This window comes from Corvus hawaiiensis, chromosome 6 (assembly GCF_020740725.1).
Source record: "Corvus hawaiiensis isolate bCorHaw1 chromosome 6, bCorHaw1.pri.cur, whole genome shotgun sequence".
Classification (NCBI taxonomy): Eukaryota; Metazoa; Chordata; class Aves; order Passeriformes; family Corvidae; genus Corvus; species Corvus hawaiiensis.
Genome location: NC_063218.1, coordinates 3,452,456 through 3,476,932, shown reverse-complemented (window position 1 = coordinate 3,476,932; position 24,477 = coordinate 3,452,456). Strand labels below are relative to the sequence as shown.

The window sequence follows — 24,477 nt, the reverse complement described above, 5'->3', positions numbered from 1 at the left end:
CCCTGCCGCTCACTCTGGGCTCCCCACAGCCCTCCCCCACACTGGGGTGATGGAAGGGGGCACCCTACAGCAGCGTGGGGCTGAATCCCCAGCTGGTGCCTCAGCCCAGGGAATCCCCTCCCATAACCCCAGCCCACACCTCAGCCCAGAGAACCCCAATAACCCCAGCTGGAGGGACCTCCCTGTACCCTCCTCCCATGCCTCAGCCCAGGGATTCCCACTGCACCCCCAGCCTGGGGGGTCCCCCCGTACCTCCTTCACACATCTCAGCCCAGGGATCCCCCCCACACTCTCAGCCCAGGGGGTGCCCCATGTCCTCAGCCCCAGTGATCCCTCCATACCCCCAGCACCCCTCAGTCTGCGGGATTTCCTCCTGGACCCTCCAGACCCCCAGTCCGGGTCTCAGCCAGGGGATCACTCTGGATCCTCCCATAGCCCCAGCCTGGGGCATCCCCCCATGCTCGCACACCTCATCCTAGAGGATCCCGTATCCTCAGAGTTGGAGATCTCTTGGGATACTCCCATAGCCCCTGCCCATGCCTCAGTCCAGAGATCCCCCTGGACCCCGGGACCCGAGCATCCAGTCTGAGTCTCAGCCTGGGGACCCCCCTGCACCTCCAGCCCCGATCTCAGCTCGGGGGATCCCCTCTGATCCTCCCGTACCCCCACGATGGTAGGATGGCCCTACCTCCAGCACACACCTCAGCCCAGGGATCCGCCCCGTACCCTCAATCCAGGGACCCCCTCGGATCCCCCTGTACCCCCAGCCCGGATCTCAGCCCGGGGGATCCCTTCGGATCCCTCAGTACCCCGAGCATCCCCCTGTATTCCCAGACCGGGAATACCCTGTATCCTCAGCCCCGGGGATCCCCTCGGGTACCCCGTACCTCTGGCCCACGCCTCAGCCCAGGGACCCCCCCTGTACCCCCAGCCAGGGTCTCAACCCGGGGGATCTCAACCCTTGCATCCCCCCGTGCCCCGAGCCCGGGGTACCCCCTCTACCCCCTCAGCCCCTCGGATCACCCGCTATCCCCATCCCGGGTGTCAGCCCGAGGGATCCCTCCGCACGCCCATCCCGGGCTGCCCCGGTCCCCCTCCCGCTGAGCGGCTCAGGCAGCGGCGGTGACACCGCGGCCGCGGCCAATGGGGGCGGCGCGGGCGGGATAAAAGCGGCGGCGGCGGCCGGGAGCGCTCGGGCCGAGCGGGGACGGCCCGGGGGCTGCGGCGGCTCGGGCACAGCGCTGCCCATGGAGGCGGCGCGGGGCTGGAACGGGTACGCCAGGCAGGAGCGGCCGCCGCCCTCCCCGGCCGCGGAGAAGCCGCGCGTTCCCCCGGGCACCGGCGGGGACGGGTGGCGGGGAGAGCGGCCCCGCAGCGAGGAGGACAACGATCTGAACCTGCCCAGCCTGGCCGCCGCCTACACCTCCATCCTGCGGGCGCTGGGCGAGGACCCGCAGCGGCAGGGGCTGCTCAAGACGCCCTGGAGGGCGGCCACTGCCATGCAGTTCTTCACCAAGGGCTACCAGGAGACCATCGCGGGTAGGGAGCGCTCCCGGGGCGGCGCGGCGGGAGGGCTGCGGGGATGGAGCGTCCTGCTCGGGTACCAGCGGAGGGTTGCTTTATTCCTTAAATGAATCTCTTAAAACTTCGTTGCCCTGTCACCGCGTCACCCATCTGGTGCTCCCTTGTCATCACTTGTGCGTCTCGCTGCCCCCTTCCCTCCCCAAATATCTCGGGGGTTTTTATTAAGCTCTGTGCAGGTAAAGTTTTCATTCCATCGTAAACCTCCCGTTTGGGTGAGCAGAGCAAGTGCTTTTGCTTTCTCTCTTCTGATGGAAACTTTCCAAGCCCTGGCATAGGAACTTGTGGGTTCCCTCCTTCCTTCCTCCCTCCCCGGCCGAGCGAGGCTGTGTTCAGACAGGGCGGGAATATTTGTTTCGATTAGCAGACAGAAGGGGTTTGAATTTTCTCAGGAAAACTCCTGTTCTGCTGCTGCTTTAATCAAGTGAGGTTTTTCAAAGGTGGGAAGGAAACTTAAGGAAAAGAGGTAAGGAGGAAGGAGAGGACAGGGAGAGGACCCTTCCCCACCTCAGGGTCCCAGCAGCAAATGCAGGTGTGGAGAGGAACCCCAGGTTCACATCCCTGCCCCAGCTGAGTGTCTCTGCTTGCTGGATGAGGGTGTGAGGAGAGGAATGGGGTGGGATATGTTCTCACCAGCAACTCGTGGCTCCAATGCAGGGTAAATACTGCTTGAAAATTTATTTTTTACGTCACTTTTCCTCTTCTCAGCTTCTTGACTAAGGACTGTACCCAGAACAAACAGTAAAAAAAGAACCTGGAGAGCTTGGGATTTCCCCTTTCTACGCCTTCTTACAGTAAAAGGCAAGTTCCTGTTAGTAAGGGATGTAAATAGTGTCAGCAAGGATCTCTGAGTGTGGCTGAGGAAGGAGCTGCTCCTGCTCTGCTCTCTGGAACACAGCACTGGTGTGTTGAGCCTGCCCCAGAGCTGCATCAGGGTGTTGCAGATGAATGCAAAGGCTGAACTGTGCTGATTGATGGCATCAGGGAGCTCCTGCTGGCACATCAGAGTCCTTTTCTAAGTGCACTGTGCTTCAGCTTGAAGGCTGGCTTTTGTGTTTAGTTTCTTTTTTATTTCTTGACTGTTGGCTCTTTTGAAATCAGATTACTACAACTTCCAGCATCAACTTACTCATGGCCAGCTCTAACTCTTGTGCCAATATTGTGTCCCATCTTCCCCCAGGAACAGTACTTCTGCCTTGGAAGTTGTTTTGCCTTTCAGATCAACCCAGGTTTTCGGGTTCACATCTGGAGACAGGCTCTGGGCTGCAGTGGCCATCCTTGTTCCTCTCTTAGTCCTGCTGCACGGTGTGTTTGAGGTGAGGTTTCATCAGGGTTTCACGGTATCGTCCTTTGTTTACTGGGATTAACTTTCCTCATTTTACTGCTGTGAAACACAGGAGGTCTCTCAGTCATCTTGTCAGGCTGTAGTAGAAGGAATTTTTTTAGTGATAGCTTGAGCATGAGTTTCTGTGCTGAACCTGGATAAAATTACTGCCCGTCTGTGCCTCTCTTATCTTGCTGCCAGTTTTGTGTGCACGTTACCTGAAGTAATTTTAAAAACTTTTTTCTGCTCCAAGGTGTGTTCTCTGAGATCTCGATGGTCTTCTAATCCCTCACATTCATTTAATTAAGCAGAGTAGTTCTGGATACTCCCCTTCTCTGATTATCCATACCTGGGAGAGAGCTGTATTATGTCCAAGGGTAGAAAATCTCACTGCTGGGTGCTCTACTCCTGGACTGCTTTTTTCTTTTTAGGAAGTCATGTGAAGCTGTGATATTAACATTCCTTCCTGTGTCAGGTGGGGAATCCTTTTACTTTCCAGCTACTCACCTCTTCTTGCAGGATGCTCAGCTTCCACTTTTCTTACTCTTCCCAGCCAAACAGAAGGAAGAGCTGTAGCCAAAGGACAAGCCCAGAGCAGACAGCAGAACGAGTAGGGGATGAGGAGTTTGTTCGGAGAGTCAATATGAGTAAATTCTTCTTGGAGAGTTTTAAATACCTCATGAACCCAAGAGCCAACAACTACAGGATATTTGGGCACAAGAGTAGCTTTGGGACTGCTGCTGTCTCTGCTGTGGCATCCTGGTGTGCTGTTCCCTTGGTTATACTAATCCAGCTCTCTGCCTGGCCAGGCTGTGAACTGGACCAGCAGATGGCTTGTGAAAGAGAAAACGAACCAAAACAACCCCAAACCCTCCCCAAAAAGCCAACAGAAAGCAGCCCTGACCTCTTGTTTTCTAAGGCTTTTTTTTTTTTTTTTTTTGCAGCTTATTCAGCTCCTCATGTGGAGCTGCCTGGGTAGGCAGAGGTTAAAGCAGTGATTTGCAGGGTGTGTTTTGAGGAGTGTTTCCATTTTATCTCTGCATCAGGCAGAAGATAAGATGCTGTTACAGTAGCTGCAAGTTCCATCTTTCCAGGAGAGGCTTCTCAGGTGAAAGCTCGGTGGTGGGCATGGTGTACAACCACATGGCCAGAGGCAAAGTGTGTTGCAACGGGTCCCTGCTGAGCTCACAGACCCTGCCAGGGTGTGGAGCTGCTGCCAGAGGGTACAGCCAGGAAGGAGTGACACAAGTGAACCGGGGTAGTGAATGTCAGAACAGGGGCAGCCTTTAAAATCAGCCCTGTGACCTTGTTTGCTGCAGGTCTGCCCTGGGGAGGCAGGAAAAAATTAATTTCTGATAGAGATTTCATTTTCCATAAAAGAACACAAAGAAAGATGTGATAGATATACAGCCAAATTATTGAATCTTTTAGGTTGGAGAAGGCCTCTAAGATCGAGTCCACCCGTTCCCTCAGCACTGCCAAAGTCACCACTGACCCATGTCCCCAAGTGTCACACCCACATGGCTTTGAAATCCCTCCAGGGATGGGGACTCCACCGCTGCCCTGGGCAGCTGTGCCAGTGACTGACCACCCTTTCAGCGAAGAAACTTTCCCTGATATCCAAACTAAACCTCCCATGGCACAACTTGGGGCCATTTCCTCTGGTGCTGTCCCTTGTTCCCTGGGAGCAGAGCCTGACCCCCCTCTCCCCCCCAGCTGTCCCCTCCTGTCAGGGACTTGTGGAGAGCCAGAAGGTTCCCCCTGAGCCTCCTTTTTTCCAGGCTGACCCCCTCGAACTCCCTCAGTTTCTCCCGGGGCTCCAGACCCTTCCCCAGCTCTGTTCTCTTCTGGAGAGTGTAAAGCTGCCAGTGCACTGCCAGAGGTCTGTGTTTGGTGTGCTTGACTTAAGCCTGCCTTGCTGTGTTATTGCAAGGGATTGGACTACATGGCCTTTAAGGATCCCTTCCAGCCCAAGCCATTCCATGATCTTGTGTCAGAGAACAGAATACACCTGGAGCATGGTTGAATGTGCTGGTCATTTGATCTCCTGTCCTGGGTGTTGTCACTTTGCTGCCATGACACCTGATTGTATTTGTATGTTTATACTTCCCAAAGCAAAACTTTGTAGTATTGTAGGGAAGATAACACCTAAATTCTTTGTCTCCATTCAGATTTGTGAGTAGCAGAGAAGCTGATTCTGCTTTCCAGCTTCCCCTGTGTGTGTATTTCCTCGCTTGCTCTCAGCAGTGCAGAGTGACAGTGTTCCTGCCTTACCCCCTATTCATCTCTGCTATCTCTGTTCTGCAGCTGCTCAGTGTTGTGTGTCAGAGCCATTAGTAGAGTTTACTGGTTAAATATCTGTATCTGGCTCTTTCTGTTAATTCCAGATTGTAATTTATTAATCCTGGCTTTACTAAAGGCCTCGACCTCTTTCATTGACAGGGTGTATTCAAACTGCTGTTCTCACTTCTGTAGTACCAGTCATCACACTTGGATTGGAGTAGCAAGAATGCCTCTAGTGATTTCAAATAAAATCCACCTGGGGACCACATTAAAAATCCTGACAGCTCAATGCAGACACTTGAGCACCGGTGTAGACTCACAGCTGCTGCAACAGAAACCTCTCAATATGTTGGTGAGGATGGCAGAGCAGAAAAAGTCACCAAAAACCAACTTCCAATTTTGTGCAGTGCTTCTGTGCCAGCATCCAAGAACACATTCTCTTTCCCAGGGTCAGACCTATCAGCTTCTTACTTCTGGGTGTAAATTATATTTCAGAATAGCCCCCTTGGCTGGTGAGGGTTAACAGCAGGGCTGTCAGAGACAGGTGGCTTTAGCTTCTTGATAGCTGGTTCAGGCAACTACCTGCCACACAAAGGTTAAACCTTGTCCCTCCTTCTACTAAAAGCTTCATGTCATGCTCAGAGGTGCTGTCTGAGGATCTAATAATAAATATCACAAAGCACAAGTGGGTGCAAAGGCAGTAAATGAGTGAATAAATGGAAGTACAAGGTGCAGACAGCACTAACTTGTAACTGAAGCTGAAGGTATCAGACCCAAGCAACTGGTAAATTACAGAAACAATGTCAATGATTCTGCCTTCGAAAGGTGAATCATAAATGAGTCAGTTTGGGTTGTGTAATCCTGCAGGAAACATTAGGCACAGGGTTGGACGAGCTTCTGCAGGGGGAAGTGAAGTTGTTCTCGTCAGCCACGAATGCTCAAAGCAAAACCACAGGTTCACCAAACTGGCCTTACTGGTGGTGGTGGGAGCTGCTACCAGGGAAGTCTCCCAACCTTTATTCACATAAGCATGGCAGCTCTCAGGCATGTTGGCAGCTTCAGCTGTCCTTTCAGCGTGTTTAACAGGGAAATGAAAATCAGAAGTACAGGGAGGGATAACTTTGCTTCCCAAACCTCTGTGGTTTGAAAGGCTGCATGTTATTTGCCTGGAAGCCAAGTGACTCTGCTGGGCAGCTTTTATTTCAAAGCAAGTAACTACTTAGGTCACTTCCTCACTCATTAGTTCATATGCTTTTCCTACACTGAAGGGTAAAAAAAAATAAACTTTAATATTCTTTTCTTCTAGTCCATGTGGATTTGGTATTTTTATAGAGGACAACAATGGTGTAAGCTCATAAATTTTTCCAGCCTGCTCAGTTTGCTGTGCTGAGGTGCTAAGCATTGCTGTGTCAAAGCACACAGTGCCTTAAGCAAACAAGGCTGTTTGATCAGCAGCACTGCCCTTTGCTAGGAGCTGGGGAGGTGCTGTACTTTCTTGGAATCGAGGTACTGCTGGCTCATCCGTGAGGACATGGATGCAGGACCGTAATCTATTAACAGCTGAAACCTATTTCTAGCTGAAACCTCAGCATTGTTGTGCTCCAGCCATGGCTTGTTTCTTGTAAACCAGAGGGTGGGAGATACAGACTTGTTCAGAGTGAGGGTTTTTGGGGTTTCTTCAACCTCTGCCCCCATGTAAGGGAAACCTACCATGCTGGAACACACCCTAAATGCAGTGAAACTTCTGGGAACTGGGGCTTTCCTGGATCATCTCTCCTGCCTGTTAATGCTCAAGGAACACTAAGCTTGGCTGGGGTTCTGTCAGGAATTTGTTAAATGTTGTAACCTCTCAGATCTGAACTGTTCTGATCCTTCATGTTGCTCTTCCAAAGTGTTTTGTCTTTGATTTTTCCTTTGTTTCAGTTTCAGAAAGAAGGTGGATGAGCACCTTCTGTGACATGGGACATTGAAATGGTTATTGAAATCCTGATACATTTTAATGAGCATCTCCATAATGCTGCTTTCCCTCATATTAATAAACCTCCTGGCAGAGGACAACTTCTAGAACCTAATCTTGGCTTCATCTGTCTGCAGTAGCTGATCTGTTATGAATAGATTCCAGTCTCACTGCAACATGGAGGGTGTCTTACAGGGAAATAAACAAACCTGTGCAAATCACGGCCAGAATTAGTTGAACAGTAATAATGCTTTTCCTTTATCTTTGCTTCTATGAAATGCCCCTTAAATCAAATCACATGTCTGGTTCACCTCCCTTCTGGTAACTGACGGATTAAACTTTGCTTCTGAAGCAAATGTCCCTGTGTGAAGCTGAGTGTCTGTTTCTAGTCTTTTGGTGATGAAATCTGAAATAATAACCAGAAACTTGTAAATTCTTTTGTGTCTAAGGTTTCTCCTGGTTCCTGCTAGGAAGGTGTGTTATGAGAAGTGCTCATTTATTGGCAACATTTGAACTCTCTTGCCTATTTAAATAGTCATGTGGCATCTCAGGCTGTGCCTCTTTCTAGAGCTCTTCAAGACTTCTTGAAGCAAATGACATACCCAGAGCCTTCCCTTTCTTAGCAACCTGAAGTCATTAATTTTCTGCAGCAGTACAAGCCCTTCACATTAATGTTTTTATAGCCTGGTTCTCTGTATGTGTAATCAATTCCTGGTGCCTTTTTAATACTCAAAGGCTGCAGTCATTTTCTTGTTGCTTGTCTGGAATATTTTTCCTAACCTGTAGTGTCATCACATGAATAAATAAAAAACAAAGTCAGGTTTGACTCTATGTTTTGCTGCTTACCTAGCAGCAGCTGAGAGGTTTTTACAGCACTTTCCTTCCGGATTCCATCCTGACCCTGCAGTCTGCTGCTTTCCTTGTCACACATCCAGCTGTTAACTCGTGTCTCCTGCTCCCAGTTACATCTGTCCTCAGCTGGGGAGGAACTCCTTGAGAAAGGTGGTCAGAAGTATCTGCCAGCATTCCCCAGGTGGTTTTGCCTTAAAGACCAGTCAGCCTTTGGTCCCTGGATCATGGCCCTGCTCTTCTGGAGCATCCTCCAAACCATGACCTGGTTTATGTGAGGTCCCTGCCATTGCTTTGGGTGTAACTCTGTGTTCCTGGAGGTACCTGAGCTCAGCCAGTGCTCAACCAGCAGGTGGGTGTTGGTGTGGTGGGACTCGTCCCACAGGATGTCATCCTGCCTTGGCCTGAGCCCATTCCTGCCCTGCCTGTGGCAACTTGTGGCACGTGAGGGTCACTGTGGAGAGCAGAGGACAGTGGGGACAGCCCGGACCTGTGAAATGGGTGTCCAGCAGAACCTTGTGCCTTTTGTCTCTGCCAGGATGGATGAGCTCAAGCAGCAGTGTCAGAGAGTTCCTGAAGCTGCCTTGATCCTGCTGGCACTGAGCAACCTGCACTTAAACTGCAGCTGTGAGGCAACTTAATACCACAGGGAAGTGCTTTAACTCCTGGTGAGAACAACCTGCATCGCTTCACTCCCAGGCAGAGTAAAAAGGGCCGCTCTGAAGTGCTGTGAAGCTGCTGCAGTGCTGCCATCCTCCATCCCCTTCACCTCCTGAGCCCATTCTGGGTGGGCTCTGCCTTCTCTGGTTGCCAGAGGTGCTTTTGCTTTCCTGTGTCACATTAAAGCCATGCAAATAGTTTCTATAGCAACAGGTATCTTTGCTTAGCTCTGACGCAAAATCCTGAAAGGTCTTTCTCATTCTGTCTTCATCCAGTTCTGATTTTTCATTTTATCAACTCTTTTTGAAGATAAAGGGCAAATTAATTCTGCTCTGTTTCAGGAGTTAACTTGCAGCACAGGTGAGTGTTCAGTTTCAAGAGCCCACTGAAGTTTTTACACCAGGAACTGAACTTTGAGCTGAAGGAGAAATCAGCTGCAATAATCTAGAGAGCACCCTGACTGTACAAAACATGAAATCAAACTGGTGAAGAAGGCAGTGTGGCCTAGTAGGAAGAGTGAAAGAATGGGAAAAGGGGCAAAAATTTGTCCCCAGCTTTGCTTCTGGCCTGGTTAGTCTGAGGCTGTTTCCCCTTCTGTCCTTTCAGCTCTGTTAAATTCTCCATAACACGTGCTGCAGGATACAGGGTGAGCTTGTCAGCTGTTGATGCTATTGCAAGTGGAAAAACTGGGGAAAAAAATGTCAAAAACCCACCCCTGACACGTTTAGATAAAATGGTGTTGCCCCCCTGCACAAGGTGTTTGAGCCTCTGCCAGAGAAGAGTCTCCTGTGTAATTACTGCAAACAACTGCTGCAGTGGGACACAGGCAGGAGCAGCTGTGCAAAGATGCTCTGCTCACTCTGCTTTTGTCAGCACGGGGCTGGGGTTCCAAAGGGGGAGGAATAGGGATGGGCAGGCTTCAAGCTATGCTGATTCTAAGGGAGAGAGGCTTGTGAAGTGTGAGCAGGAGGGACTGGAGCAGAGTAGGAGTGAATGGCCACTCAGCTCCATGGCCATTTACTGAGGTGGTGGCCTCCAGCCTCACACTTTTTCCCTGTGTGTCCTTGCATGACCTGGCACTTCTGGAGGTGTTTTTGGAGGGGCCTAACACTGAACTGGTTTCTTCCTTTGTGGACCTTTCTTCTCAAGGAGTGACTGGTGCTGACAAAACCAGCCCATCTTGCTGCAGGCACAACTGCAGGTGTTGTCTGTGACCCAGCTGCAACTTGCTGCTAATATTAAATAAATGCAAGGTGCGAAAATGGCAAGACCACTATAAATAAGAAGTGTGAAGCACCCCACAGCTCTGTGGCTGCATTCTTTATGTGCAGATCTGTTTTCTTCCCTCTAAAACTCCTTTGGCCGTGAGGTGGCATTGCCCACACTGCTGAGACTGGGCTGTGGCGTAAGAGGGGATGTGCAAGAAGGGTGGGTGACCTTTGTGTTCCTGTTTGACTGCTTTGGCCAAGAGAAGGATGCAGGATGCCTTTTGCTCCTGGAGTTGCCTGTGTGGTACTGCTGAGGTCACTTAAACTTCTCTTTGGCTGAGCTGTCTCCATGATACAACAGAGCTGCGAGAGAAAGTTTGTAAGGATCTACTAATATATATTTTATAGGTTAATTAGTGTGTGTATGCATCTATATGCACACGGATATGAGGCTTCATGAGTGAAGTACCTTCTGCTGTAGCTCTGGCCCTGCTCTGTGTCACACATTGCCACGACTCTTAATGAGAATTTGGCCATTTCTGGCTGTTCTGAACAATCTGCTTTACGAGTGCACTGACGTAAATCCATATCTGACATCAGGCTCTGATATGCTCCTGGCAAGGCTGGTGTGAGCTGAGCTGGGGGTCTAATAACAGCAGCAGTCACTCTGGAGATGCTTTGTGGATCTGTTTGGATTTTGTTTTAATAACTCTGGCCACAGCAGCAGGTTTTGTGCAACCACCATTTGCCTTTCTTCTGTGGACATGGCCTGGCTGCGGAGTGCTGCAGGAGGGAGCTCAGAACCCAGACAGCTGCTCTGCCTCCCCTTCCCTCTCCTGTGATCCTGGTCAGATCCTCTGTTTCGGATTCTCCCTTTTCCTGGCTGAATTCATAATTACACAACTGCATGATGCTGCCCATGTAACCAAAACCCTCTCCAGCGGTGCTTGGTGTAAACCAGACCCTGAAATTTGAAGAACACAATCTTGTGCCTTTACAGAGTTGTTCCCTGGCCTTTTTCATGCCCCCTACTCCTGCTCTCTGACCCAATCCAAAGCCTTCTGGGATTCATCCTGGCTGCCTTGCAGGTTGCCAGCCCTTCTCAGGAGAGAACGCACGTCGCAGGCAGAACGTCTTGTGCACAGTTTCCAGGGTTACCTGTGTAGTGCTGATAGCAAGCAGGAAATTAAAATGCTCTGTGATGATGATTCCTTATCGACAGCAGATGGTGGCCATTAGCTGGACGTACGTGTCAGGGGAAGGCACCAAGGCAAGCAGAGCAGACACAGCTGTTGGACTTGTGTCACCACCCCTGCAGGTGCCCCGTGGCGCATGGAGGGCAGTTCCTGAGTGCCCTAGTCTGGCTGTGGTGTGTGGGGCTCTGCTTTCCTGGAAGTTACTCCAAGGAGTCAGCGTGGCTTCCAGCAGAACTTGTTTGCAGAGCTCCTTGTCCTTGTTATCAGCCCATCTGTACAGCTGGTTCTCTCCTGCAAGTTTCTCCCTCATATACAACTTTCTCTCTTGTTCTGTAAAAGACCTGGTTTCTCAGCTTGGGACCATTCTACTTTTAAGCTCTTTCAGCGTGGTCCTGGTGCCTGCAACCTTTGTGGAGACTGATGGGCTGTAACCTGTGCCAGGATTGTCTGGGAACTTGTCAAGGGACTGCTAAAAGTGGAAAATCAACTGAGGATCCGTTCTGCTGAGCTCTGAGATTACCCAAGTGTCATATTGTATGTTCCTTTTCTTACTGAGCTGCTTCTTCTCTGTTCTGTCTCTGTGGGGTTTCTCTACCTCAATTTTCTGCTAACTCTGAGGTGCAGAATTAGGCTGGAGTGTGGATATGCCTGCCTGTTTCAGATCAGGACAGCAAATCTGTCCCCAGATGTGTCTCTGACTTCTGTGTGTACCTGAACAGCTGCTGCCTGGCATGCTACAGGGTGAAATAAGAATATTTTATTTGCACGCAAAGCCTTCTTGGAGATAGTGATGCTGGTGTTGAAGTTTTGGAGGACCCACTGTGATGGCTTAGCTTTGCTCGGACCTCGGGCTCGGCTTTGCTTGTGGAAGCACCAGTGGAAGCCCACTTTTGAGACGTGCTCTCTCTGTCAGCTGTAGGCTTAATTGCTCTTAAGATGTCAGTAATTCTGCAAAGACCAGACCTGTTCTAACCTGTGCTCAAGCTATTAATTAAATAAAACACTCCAGGCTGACTTCTGGCGCAGCACGTAGGGAGTCTGACACTGTGGCAAATTGTATGCAAACCAAAACGTGCTTGTGATGTTACTCCTTACTTCCCTCCCAGACCTTAACCCTAAAATCCGTAGCCCTGAGAGAGATGTGCCCTTGCTACAAGCTTTCTCAGGCTGTGAGAGCCTGCCGTGCTTTTTGTGTTCATTTTCACTGCAATTGTTTAATTTCAGATGTCCTGAACGACGCCATCTTTGACGAAGACCATGATGAGATGGTAATTGTGAAGGACATAGACATGTTCTCATTGTGTGAGCATCACCTCGTTCCATTTGTTGGAAAGGTAACTCTCCCTCACAGAACAAATGCGGGAATGCACAATAAAAGACCTTAAGTACATGTAGAAGACTTTGTAGCTGTAGCTATAAAGCTTTTAAGGCTGTAAGTACTTGCTGCTTACAGCTATGGTTCTCGAAGTTTAATCTTCAGAGTACAAATAAGGAAGGCCTCCTTAATGTGAGGTTTTATTTGAATTTGAGCTCCTGAAATATAATGCTCAACCTTTCCTAGTCTAAGCAATCTAATGGTTTCTGACATTTCATATCAAAGCTCTTCTTCACGAAGCAGCAGTGAGCCTTGAGGGCAGACATCTCGATATTAAACCAGCTCACTTTGCACACTGGCTCTGTCACGGATTTAGCTCCTGGCTCAGAGCTATCCAGTGCATGTTCATCTCTGAAACCCCCTGTGAGTGGAACAAACTCATTAGCAGCCCTGCCTTAATTATCCCTGCCGAGTCGAGGAGAGAGTGGCCAAAACTGGCTATGCTTAATAGGGGAGTCCTGTGAAAAGGGCTGGTGTTCCAGAGAGTGTTGGAATTGTAATGCCAACAACTTTAAGAAAATAAAATTTCTCCAGTTAACCACTGTAGAGGTGATGAAGAGTTCTGGGTGGGAGCTGCACGTTTCAGCCTCTTCACTCCCTTATCAGCACAGAAGGATGGAGCTTAGCCTGATCCATCTGTTACCACAGAGTGCTCACAGGTCCAAGAGCAGCACGTGTTTCTGTTGTCTATAAAATCCAGTCAGTGCCACATATGTTCCAAGCAAATTGTCTCCCAAAAATAAAACACACGAACAGAAACCAGCTGTTTATTTAGTTGAATCAGTTCAGTTTTGTCAGTTTTCTTTTCTTGCTGTTAGTGTTTTATACTGGAAAACAGGATAACCTCGTTTTCTGTGCAAACTTTCTGTTGTGCCTGTTATTCTTGGTTATGTGTACTGTGTTTATTCTCCCCGTTACTCCTGTGGCAATGTGTGCATTTTTTTCTACATCCAGCTCTTTTTGTGTGGTATGGAGAAATCTCCTCACAAACACTGACTCAGTCCTGCTAAATGAGTTGGTATGTCTCTAAATATTCAGAGTAACCATTGCCCTGCTGGGTGCACCAAACAGGCTGTAAACACTGACCTGTAGGTCTTGCATTTGCAGTTCTATCTTAAAGGAAATCAAGAAATCTGAAAAAAAATATGGGGAACAGGATTCAAAGCTTATTTCTAAGTCGTGTCTCTCACTTTGTCTGAAATGTTTCATGTCTTTTCAGGTGTCAGTGGGTTGATTACCCGACAGAAGGGGTAGGAATGAGCAAGTTAGCCAGGTAATCAGGTGCACTGTGGTACCTCTACTGCAGGTACAGCAGCACAGGATTCTGAGATGGGGCCTCCAGGCAAAGCCAGAATCCCCCACTGACACTCCCCTGCTGTATCTTGGCTAATTTTTCAAGTCTCTGGTACAGTGGCACAAGTACTGGTTTATAATCTGTTATAAATGTAAACCCACTGGAATTCAGTAGCCTGCATGGCTTTCTAAAAACAAGGAGCTAAATGTCCTTCCCTTCATATCTGAGCACTTCTCTGCTAAACTTCTTCCAATTTAGTTCAAGTACATGTTCAGCAAATCCATATTTGAGCAGGATGGAAGATGAGTTAATCATCAGTGATCTATGGTACTAGAACAAGAAAAAAAAATCAAATCAGGAAGTGCAGCCTGATTTTTGGTGGCAAAGTACTTCTTGCCATCAGAACTTTCACTAGAAGTAAAGCACAGTCCCTCTTCCTTCTGCTCCCTAAATCCATGTGAGGTCTTGAGAGAAAAGCATGTTTATTTAGACAAATAGTGCTGTGCTGAGTAATAGACTGCCTTTGTACCCAAATGCAGCAGTGTTCTGTAGCATTCCTGAGACTTGGAACATAAGCCTTGACTCCTGAAGAGCTGCGACTTTTCTCCCCCTCAGAAATACTCACCTACTCTTCACCAGGACCTCATGAGGCATTCACAGTCTCAGCTCCACAATTCCCCAGGCTTGCATGGTGCCATGTTCCTCCCATGTGCTGAGACTTCTGGGCTGTCCCAGAGTCAGTTCTGGGGCAAATGTACATCTCATTGTTGGTGCATGAGTTTCATACACCCTTGGAAATGTGGTTTTGCTGCTGCTAATGGTTGTTTTCCCTTGTCTAGGTACACATTGGTTATCTCCCCAACAAACAAGTGCTTGGCCTCAGCAAGCTTGCTAGGTAAGTGTTCTAATGAAAGTGATGCTAATTTGTAGAAAGGATTCCGGGCTGTGCTAACTGTGCTAATCTTTTTAAGCTCCTCTCCCTCTAAAGCTCAGCCCACTTTGTGTCCTGGATTTGGATTTAGACCAAACCTCAGCATTGGTTTTTTTTGTGGAGAGGACAGATAAGTCTTGGAGCTGTGTGTTAATTCACACCAGTGGCTGCAGTAGAGCCCTAAGGGTTTTGTAGGTTCATGTTCTAAGGCAGGCCACAGAAACCAGTGAGAATTTCCAGCTGTTTACTACTTGGGTCAAGACTGACTCATAAGAACAAAAATCTGAAACTTCCAAACAGTAAATGAACACAATTTATGGATATAAATTGAATCTAAAGCTTTCATATCTTAGCTGACTCTTCAGATAAATTTGGCATTTCTTTCTTTCACTGCAGACATGCTGAGAATGCTGTAGGGTAGATTTTATAGATAAAGTTCAGCCTAAGAAATAAAGTAATTGTGAAACACTTGAGAAATCCATTTGTTATGTAAAATAGCTTTTTTCCTCAGCAAGTGCCCTTGGGTCAGTTGCTGCACTGACTCCTTAGTAAGTGACACTTTCTAGTGCTGGTGAGGAAGAGGATGGTAGATCCCTTCAATAAGCAGATTATTTGGGATCAGAGTGGAAGGGTTCCTTTTTGAGAAACAAATCTAAAGATTTGGCTGCAGTTTAGAAAGACTCACATAGGTTTTGCTTATGCTTTCCCTGAAAGGTCTGTTAATCCTGCTGCAGTTCCACTAACACTAAAGAGAATTAGCCCTGCAAATCTGCCTGCCTGCTGGGTTTCCTTAGCAGGTAAGAAACGTGTAGGATATGACAGCAAAATGTTCCAAAGGAAGCCAGATCTGTTCTGTGCTCTGCTTGCACAACAGGGAGTTGGGTTTGGAAGTGGAAGGATACTTGGAGGTTGGATCTTTGCTGTGTGACCTCGTACTGCAGGGAGGCATCTCCCTGTCCCCAGCAGGGCTCATAGGAGTGGACTTTGCTCTGATTAAAAGGCTGAAAGAGGCTGTTCAACGTGTAAAATTTTTTCTGCGTGTTTTTTTGCGGCTGTACAGGGCTGCTGGAATTGTAGGCTGGGGTTCTGAGCTGTCAGAACTGCTGTTACTGAGCAAGAGGCTTCGCCTTCGGTAGTTGCTCATGCTTGGGGATGTGTGTTGGCATCCCATGGCTTGTGTTGAGTGTTGGGTGGGTCTTTAAGTGGTGCAGGGCTGGGGGTGTTGTTTTATTGTTGTTTGTTGGAGTTGTGAAGAGGATCCATCCTTCCTGAAGAGACTGTCCTTAGCAGCACGTGGTTTCATTTCTGCAGGGCTCCCATGCAGGACTAAGGATCCCATCTGAAATATGCATCCACTGGTTTGTGCTTGCTCTGGTCTCTATTTATCTCTTGACTGCAGTTGTAAAAAGGAGCTCAAAATGGTTTTCAGTGATATATGTTTTTTTTTTTATGCAAGTAGCAACGTGGTGCTGGAAATGTACAATTTTCCTGCTATTTATCCTCAGTATGGAAACCTGCATCAGTATGTGCAAGGCTTCCTGCACTGTGCTCAAAGGTTAAATCTTGCCTCTCTTTAAAGTGAGGCTAAAACTCCCGTATACTGCAATAATGAAAAGATTAGATTCTTGTATAACAAAATGTTCTCACTTTTGAGTGCTTGCCATGAAGAGGCTGGTGGGCTGAATCGTGCCTCCCTGTCGTGCCCTATATAATGCAGCCAGTGTTCAAGCAAAGGTTTGTGAGGCTGTTGGTGCTCTAGGCCTAATCCTTCATAATAGGATTAGTCCAATGTGGTGAGTTTCTGTAGTTGTGGATGACCTGCATTCAGTAAACAAACATCTTTCTCTGGATTTTAAGCTCAGGCTTGAAAATGCTCTTTCAAATAACTGTTTTTACATAAACACCTTGTTAGGACTTCTTCTATGCAGTATCTGAGCATCAGCATGTTTCCTATCCATACAGTTAATCTAAATATTGGGCTGCTTTGTTTTATGCTATAACACAACCATTTCATTGCTGGAGGGGAGTTTGTGCATTTAATTCTCTCTCCAAAACAGCAGGAGAGTCTCATTGTCAGGGATGATTCTTGTAAGTGATGCCTCAGGCTGCCAGCCAGTGTCTGGCTTTTGTCTGATGTCACCAGACAGGTATCAAAGCTTGCAATAGCAGCTCCTTTTTGTGGCCACTTGAAGTGTAATTAAGCATTTGAGGTCAGCATGAACAACCCCTGGAGTTACAGAGCAGTTATATGGATTTTCTTAAATGTGTGGATTCTAGAACTGTCAGTAAGTGTCACTTGCACTGCCCACCAATGACTTAAATTTGAAGTCGTGTTGGAGGGGACCATTAAGGTGATCCCTGCACTGAAGTGTGAAGGATGGGGTGAGATATTGTGCCAGTTTGGCCAAATCCAGAAATACATCCTCTGAGAGAAGGCAGGTTACAAACCACTGTTCCCCCACCAGGTTCAGGAAAAATTAAATTTTCCTTGAAGGAAAGTGAAAGAGATAAAAACTATATATCTAACAAGCACATGGGAAAAGGACAATAATGCTAAATAATAAAATCTCTCTCTGTGGAGAAAACACCTGGGAAAGTGTCAGAGTCCTCCCTTTGGTCTCCTCAGAGCTGGGGCTTGGCCCAGGGCCAGGCCCTCTGTGCCTGGTGGAAAGTCCTCCCAATGTGCTCTGATATTGAAGCAGTCCAGCAGAAAAAGGAGAAAATCCGAAATTCCAGGGAAGGAAAAAAAGTTCAACTCTCAGTCTCTCTCTGGAGAAGAAGAAGCTGAACAACTGGCCAAAAGCTGACTGGGCAACTGCAAGCCGGGTGCTTCCTCCCTCCCCTGCTGCAGCTGGAAAAAAGTCTCTATCTCTGTGTGACCTTGAACAAGCTGCAAACTGCTTTGAAAAAGTTTTGCTCAGTTTTTCCTTCCCCCTCTCAGGCTCAGTTTAAAGGCATAAAAAGGCACAAAAAAAAAATTTCTGGGCATAGGGCAGTGATATGGGATACACATCATAAAGCAACCCCAAGACAGATATGGGTGGAGAGATTCTGTTTTAAATAAAACCAATCCCGTCTCATTGTTCTTAGCTAAATTTGTGGCTAAATGCAAGAATCCAAAACATTTCTTGCTCAATTTCAGCAGCCTCCTGGGAATCCATTATCTGAATTGTCATTAAGGCAGCATTTGGTCTAGTCTGAAGCACAGGGAGATGTTCAGGAATTAGGGTTCAGAGACGTGAATTCTCCCAAAACTGTGTGATGCAGGTGGGTGGGCACACAAGGAATTCCAAACCCCCGAGGAGAAGTGATTGGTTTGCCCTAAAATAGTCCTTGGGGCTACAGGTGGGGGGAACCTGTCACTCAACACAGTGATGTTCCAAGGGAGGAATGCCAGCCTGGGGCGTGGCCATGGATTTCCAGGAAGGACATGGGGCAAAACGGTGGGCTCTTCTGGTAGCATCAAATTAATTGTGAAGATCAGTCAGTGGCCAGCTGGAAGTAACTCTAATATTGTCTTTTTCCTTTCTCCTTTAGGATTGTGGAAATATACAGTAGAAGATTACAAGGTAAACATGAAATTTTGGGGTTTGTTGTGTGCACTCCTCTCCTGGTCAGTGCAGGGGGCTGGAAATTGGGGGTGGACTAGAGATGTGGAGTTTGAGTTAAGAAAAACAGGTGAGAAAAACACTTTTTGAAGAGGTCTATTTCACTTGGCCCTTGCATTCCCAGTGAAGGGTGACATCTACCTGGGAATGTAGATGGAGGCTGGAACTGATTCCAAGGATAAAAGTGCTACCAGGTAGAGCTGCCAGGAATAACTAAACTAATTGGATGCTGCTGGGGATGAACTCTCCTACAGAGATTCAGAGAGATGCCTTCAGGAATTCTTGTCTGAGGCAATGAAGCAACAGCTGCCTCCTTTCCCTGAGAAGGGGAGGAAGCTGCAGGGTCCAAAGCCTTGGGTTGGGCTGAGCCTACTGCCTTTGTCCTGTGGTTAAATTTGGCCTGTTCTTGGCAAGAGAAGTCTCAGTGACCACCAGGCTGGTGAATAGAGGGTGCTAGAGCAGGAAGTAAAGCTTTGCAGGACAAAGCTCACTTTTTATCTCTATTTCCTTTCCTTAAGAAGAGAAATTGGGCGTGTGGAATAAATGGTGCAGCAGTAATGCTGGGAACAAACACATTAAAAACTGAAACAGAACAGAGAGGCAAGAAAATCTAACTGCAAAATAGGAAATGGAGGAGCTGCTAGAACAAACTGTGTTTGGAGAGATGGAATGCAAAATGGCTGCAAATATAAACAGGAAAATAAAAGGTCTGTTCCGGGATACAAATGGAAGATAGGATGGAGGGGGCTGGGCACAACCTGGTCTAGTGGAAGGTGTCCCTGCCCACGGTGGGGGGGTCGGAACAAGATGAGCTTTAATGTCCCTTCCAACCCAAATCATTCTGGGATTCTGGGAGTCTGAATTCCCTGTTGTTCCCTCAGTCCAGGAACGCCTTACCAAACAAATTGCAGTCGCCATCACAGAAGCCTTACAGCCCGCCGGGGTTGGCGTCGTCGTGGAAGCGACGTAAGTGATCCCAGGTGTTCCATGGGTGGGATCCCAACTCTGTGTGATCCCAGGTGTTCCATGGGTGGGATCCTGGCTCCGTGGGATCCCAGGTGTTCCATGGGTGGGATCCCGGCTCTGTGTGATCCCAGGTGTTCCATGGGTGGGATCCTGGCTCTGTGTGATCCCAGGTGTTCCATGAGTGGGATCCCAGCTCTGTGTGATCCCAGGTGTTCCATGGGTGGGATCCCGGCTCCGTGTGATCCCAGGTGTTCCATGGGTGGGATCCTGGCTCTGTGTGATCCCAGGTGTTCCATGGGTGGGATCCCAACTCTGTGTGATCCCAGGTGTTCCATGGGTGGGATCCCGGCTCCGTGTGATCCCAGGTGTTCCATGGGTGGGATCCCAACTCTGTGTGATCCCAGGTGTTCCATGAGTGGGATCCCAGCTCTGTGTGATCCCAGGTGTTCCATGGGTGGGATCCTGGCTCTGTGTGATCCCAGGTGTTCCATGGGTGGGATCCTGGCTCTGTGTGATCCCAGGTGTTCCATGGGTGGGATCCTGGCTCTGTGTGATCCCAGGTGTTCCATGGGTGGGATCCCAACTCTGTGTGATCCCAGGTGTTCCATGGGTGGGATCCTGGCTCCGTGTGATCCCAGGTGTTCCATGAGTGGGATCCCAGCTCTGTGTGATTCCAGGTGTTCCATGGGTGGGATCCCAACTCTGTGTGATCCCAGGTGTTCCATGGGTGGGATCCTGGCTCCGTGGGATCCCAGGTGTTCCATGAGTGGGATCCCAACTCTGTGTGATCCCAGGTGTTCCATGGGTGGGATCCCAACTCTGTGTGATCCCAGGTGTTCCATGGGTGGGATCCTGGCTCCGTGTGATCCCAGGTGTTCCATGGGTGGGATCCTGGCTCTGTGTGATCCCAGGTGTTCCATGGGTGGGAGCCCAGCTCTGTGTGATCCCAGGTGTTCCATGGGTGGGATCCCAACTCTGTGTGATCCCAGGTGTTCCATGGGTGGGATCCCAACTCTGTGTGATCCCAGGTGTTCCATGGGTGGGATCCTGGCTCCGTGTGATCCCAGGTGTTCCATGAGTGGGATCCCGGCTCTGTGTGATCCCAGGTGTTCCATGGGTGGGATCCCAGCTCTGTGTGATCCCAGGTGTTCCATGGGTGGGATCCTGGCTCTGTGTGATCCCAGGTGTTCCATGGGTGGGATCCCAACTCTGTGTGATCCCAGGTGTTCCATGGGTGGGATCCTGGCTCCGTGTGATCCCAGGTGTTCCATGGGTGGGATCCCAACTCTGTGTGATCCCAGGTGTTCCATGGGTGGGATCCTGGCTCTGTGTGATCCCCGGTGTTCCATGGGTGGGATCCCGGCTCTGTGTGATCCCCGGTGTTCCATGAGTGGGATCCTGGCTCCGGGGGATCCCGGCTCTGTGCTGCAGAGCTGGTGCATGTTGCCCCTTTGGCTGTGGTAGCTGTGTGCTATGCTTGGTTATCGGGCAGAGAGAGTAGTAATAACAACAATAATAATAATAACAACAACAAACCTATTAATAAAAATATTTCTAGTAGTAATAAAAAATTAATAATCCTGATGTGCTGAAGACATTTAAAATGGTGCTGCCTGATCCTCTGTGGAGAAGTGGCAGTGCGGAGCTGTCCCAGCTGCACTGGATCCATGCCCTGCCCCTGTGCTCCTTCTGCCTCCTTGAGAAGTGCAGAGCTTGGGACTAGCAACAGGCATGTCTCTGTGATCAGGATGCACCTTGGGAAGGTGGGATTTTCCTGGGATCAGAGCAGAGAAGGCAGCACTCAATGGCTGAGAATGTGACTCTCTTCCACAGCTGAGGTGCTGCAGATGCCCTTTCTGGATGTGGAGGTTTTGTTACCCTCCCAGAATTGAATGTGACCGTGCAAGAAACATCTCTCCCCGAGGGATTGCTCCTTTGCCAGGAGTGTTCCTGATGCACTGACTCCCCTCTCGTTTCTCCTAGGCATATGTGTATGGTAATGCGTGGGGTACAGAAAATGAACAGTAAAACAGTAACCAGCACAATGTTGGGGGTATTCCGGGAAGATCCAAAGACCCGTGAAGAATTCCTGACGCTCATCAGGAGCTGAAAGTGTGTTACCCTCTGGATGCACTCTGGATTGTTCTGTCCCGTGTCACTGTCTGTCCTTGTTCCCACATCCCAATTCTGAACTAAATCGTTGTGAAGTGTTGTCATAGTCTGTGTGCAGTGAAAGGCTTCTGGTGGCAAATGGAAAAGGTAGGGATGAGGGAGGCTCCTCCTGGATTTCCACTGATGCTGATGTCACGGAGTTCCAAGCTAAAAATAGGGGTTTGGAAATGCTTTTCCATCCATAGTGCAGAATATCCAATTGTCAGGAGAGAAGAGGGGCTTGGGAGCGAAATGGATATTTATGAAATAGTTGTGTTTATTAGAATAAATGTGGAGCAGCACAGGAAACACCTGAAAGGATGTGGATCTTTGTAGGACTGGGATTGTCCTGAATTATTTCACTATGTTTTATTGCAAGTCCTGCAGTGGCTATTTCAGTACCTGGATATGTGTGTTATACCTCTGAGTTGTTACCTCTGGTGTGTTTCATATTCTTGCTAGCATTAACTTCCTTTTTTGTGTATTTTTTTGTTTGAGAAACGTGTAAACTCCATTTTTCCTATCCTCTTAACAGGCAGGGAATTAACTTCTGAATTATTTGGGGCACAGCCCTGTCTCAGTACAAAGGGGTTTATGCCCCTTTTTCTCTGTGCCTCAGAATGTCTGACCACTTGAACTATCAGTTTCTTACTGTTTTTAAGGAAACTTTAACAGAGGAGAGGAAAAAACCCTGCAGAGTCTGCAGAGTACTGAGGTATCCAAAGAGGTTTTGAATGATATTTATATCTTGAGCTTTCCTTCTTGGATTTCCGTGGGTTAGACTGAAAAGCTGAAATTAGTCTGATAATGTGAAAGTGAAGCCTTCCAAGCATTCTAAGGTTTCCATTTCCAATGTTGGACCAAAGGTGAGCATGAAATGCTGAGCACAGCACATGGTACCTCCCCTCCCTGCCGACAGGTTGGGTCATTTCAGGGCAGAGTAACCTGGAATGACAACAGCTCGTTTCGTAAGAGCAGCTGACAAAAGCATTTCCAGGGCCACCAGAATGAATCAAACCACATTTTTCTCTGCGTATGTGGCAACCTCTGTAAGTGGCAGAATTGGTACAAGAAGTTTCAGTCCAGCTGGACTTGGCTGAACTTCTGCTTTGTTACCATTTTAATGGGTGTTTTGTAACTCTTAATTGGGAAAAGATGAGGCACAAATGAAAACCACCCTCCTCACACCGAGCTTGCAAAACAAATGTCAACCAGGGGGTTGGATGCCCACAGGTTCCCAGGGCTCTCTCTGCTTTGCTGGATATCAATCCAAGATGTCCTGTACACGAATCTCAAGGGCAGTTCCTGGTCTGGCCAGCTCCATCTCACCAACATTCCTCCCTCTTGCTCCAGCCCATGTTGGAAACAAAATGAAAATCATGTCTGTTCAGATTGGGCCTAAGGAACTTTTTCAAGGAGAACAAGCTCATGGGTTTAATTACACTAATTTTACTTTGATGACCTTCACAGCATTATTGGAAAAATCTTTTATACCATCCTCTGTCCTGGATTCTGTAGGGTTAGGTGCTGTAACAGTGCTTGTCACTGGTGTAAACAAGCTATGCTGCACATTGCTAAACCAGACCTACTCCATGGCATTTGTTTTCCTGAAATCGCCACTTTTCACTTCAGTGTGTTACAAATACCCAGCTGAAAAGCCTTAAACCTTTCTTGCCTGAAATTGGCAGTAAACCTCTCTTTTTAGCTCAACTGGAAGGAGATTTTGAGGACCAAAGGGGCACATGCCAGTACACTTATTTCTCTTTCCTTGCTTTAGTTTGGAAATTAAGTCTGTGTAAAACGCTCTCTTGCTCCTGAGGTACCAAAAAAGTTGTGTTTTAACCACTTATCTCTTCAGGATAAAGTTCACCTTGCATCACCACTGTTTTTTATTTCCCTGTGACCTGTAGTCCTTAAAACATACCTCTCTCTACTCGTGGCCTTGGATTTTGTTCCCATTTTTGTTGTTGTAAGTCTCGGCGTGTTTTTTGGAACGTCAGTCTTGTTCAAATACACGAGCTTTAACTACACCCCGTGTGTAAATATGTATAGGATGTACAGCCCCTGTTGTATTGCACACCAGTCCATTGTCTCTGAAACATTAAAGCACAGTGTTATCCTTGGGAGTGGGAGCATCCTTGGGGCACTCCCAGGTGATGGCACTGCACAAGGAGAGGGCACCAGCTCCCTCTCCTCAGGTGGAGATGGTTTCTGTCCTTGTGGATGAGGGGTTGGGTTGCTCCTCTGGGCTGGGTGTTGCTGTTATCCACGGGGGAGTCCCCAGCTGGTGACTGGGAAGGAAAAAACCTCCAGGATTTCGTGTCACCTTCTTCTTGCTGCTCCTTGGAGCCAGAGGCATCAAGAGCAAACACATTGGAGCAGGTATGGTGGGTGGCAGTGGCTTCTCCTGGCATTGAGCTTGGAGGGTTCCACAGTCCTCTTGTGCCCTTCTTGAGCTGTCCTGGAGACCTTGAATTGGCCTGAGGGGACACCTGGTTCCTGGTCAGATGCTCCAATTAACTTGAACAAATAAATCCCAGGAGCAGCTGTGACAAGAGACTTCGAAGGTGAAGAAGTCAGGGTTGGGTCACCCCTTTGGGTGCAGGGCGGGCAGGCTGGCTTAAAGACATTCCTGCTGTCCTCCAGCCTCTCAGGAAGCAGATATTGCTGAAATTCAGGGGGGAAAAATATAAAATACATGGAACCCAGTCTCCTGAGGAGCAGCACAGCCCAAGTCAGAGGGCAGGGGGACTGCAGGGGCTGCCTGTGGCTGTGTCAGGAAGGGAGAAGGGATGATGAATGAAGGCCCCTCCAGCCCTTGGTGTCTTTTTTATCCAAATGGTCCAAACTATTTGGAAATAACCCTCCTGGGAAGTCCCAGGAGCATTGGCAAGACCTGTCCTTGTGGTGAGGCTGAGTTCTGTCTTTCTCATAGCTGTGTATTCAAGCTGGTGCTTGTGGTGGGAAATGGTCTGTTTGGGAAAACAGGCACTTCTGCAAGAAATTATCTATTCCCTGCCTTTTTTTTTTAGGTGTGGGATTTGGAAGGAGCCTCACTGGTTTTGTGATCATGGGAAAATCTGTTTTCATTGGG

At 48.4% G+C, this 24,477-nt stretch overlaps 2 protein-coding genes across 7 annotated transcripts; both read left to right on the top strand.

Annotated features, from left to right (window-relative positions):
* The first annotated feature begins 1,197 nt into the window (after positions 1-1,197).
* GCH1 (GTP cyclohydrolase 1) lies at positions 1,198-23,509 on the top strand. Its single transcript, XM_048307911.1, has 6 exons — positions 1,198-1,539; positions 12,283-12,392; positions 14,567-14,622; positions 18,196-18,227; positions 19,148-19,232; positions 21,216-23,509. The coding sequence occupies exons 1-6, from the start codon at positions 1,248-1,250 to the stop codon at positions 21,340-21,342; spliced, it is 702 nt and encodes a 233-aa protein (XP_048163868.1). The 5' UTR covers positions 1,198-1,247; the 3' UTR covers positions 21,343-23,509.
* LOC125327886 (keratin-associated protein 16-1) lies at positions 19,245-21,055 on the top strand. 6 transcript variants are annotated; one of them, XM_048307910.1, is made up of 2 exons: positions 19,245-19,558; positions 19,754-21,055. In XM_048307910.1, exons 1-2 carry the CDS (start codon positions 19,254-19,256, stop codon positions 20,694-20,696), a joined length of 1,248 nt encoding a protein of 415 aa, XP_048163867.1. In that variant the 5' UTR covers positions 19,245-19,253; the 3' UTR covers positions 20,697-21,055. The 6 variants fall into 6 exon arrangements, with proteins under 6 accessions (XP_048163867.1, XP_048163864.1, XP_048163866.1 ...); XM_048307907.1 differs by having other exon boundaries at positions 19,245-19,636; XM_048307909.1 differs by having other exon boundaries at positions 19,245-19,831; positions 19,988-21,055.
* Positions 23,510-24,477: the final 968 nt, after the last annotated feature.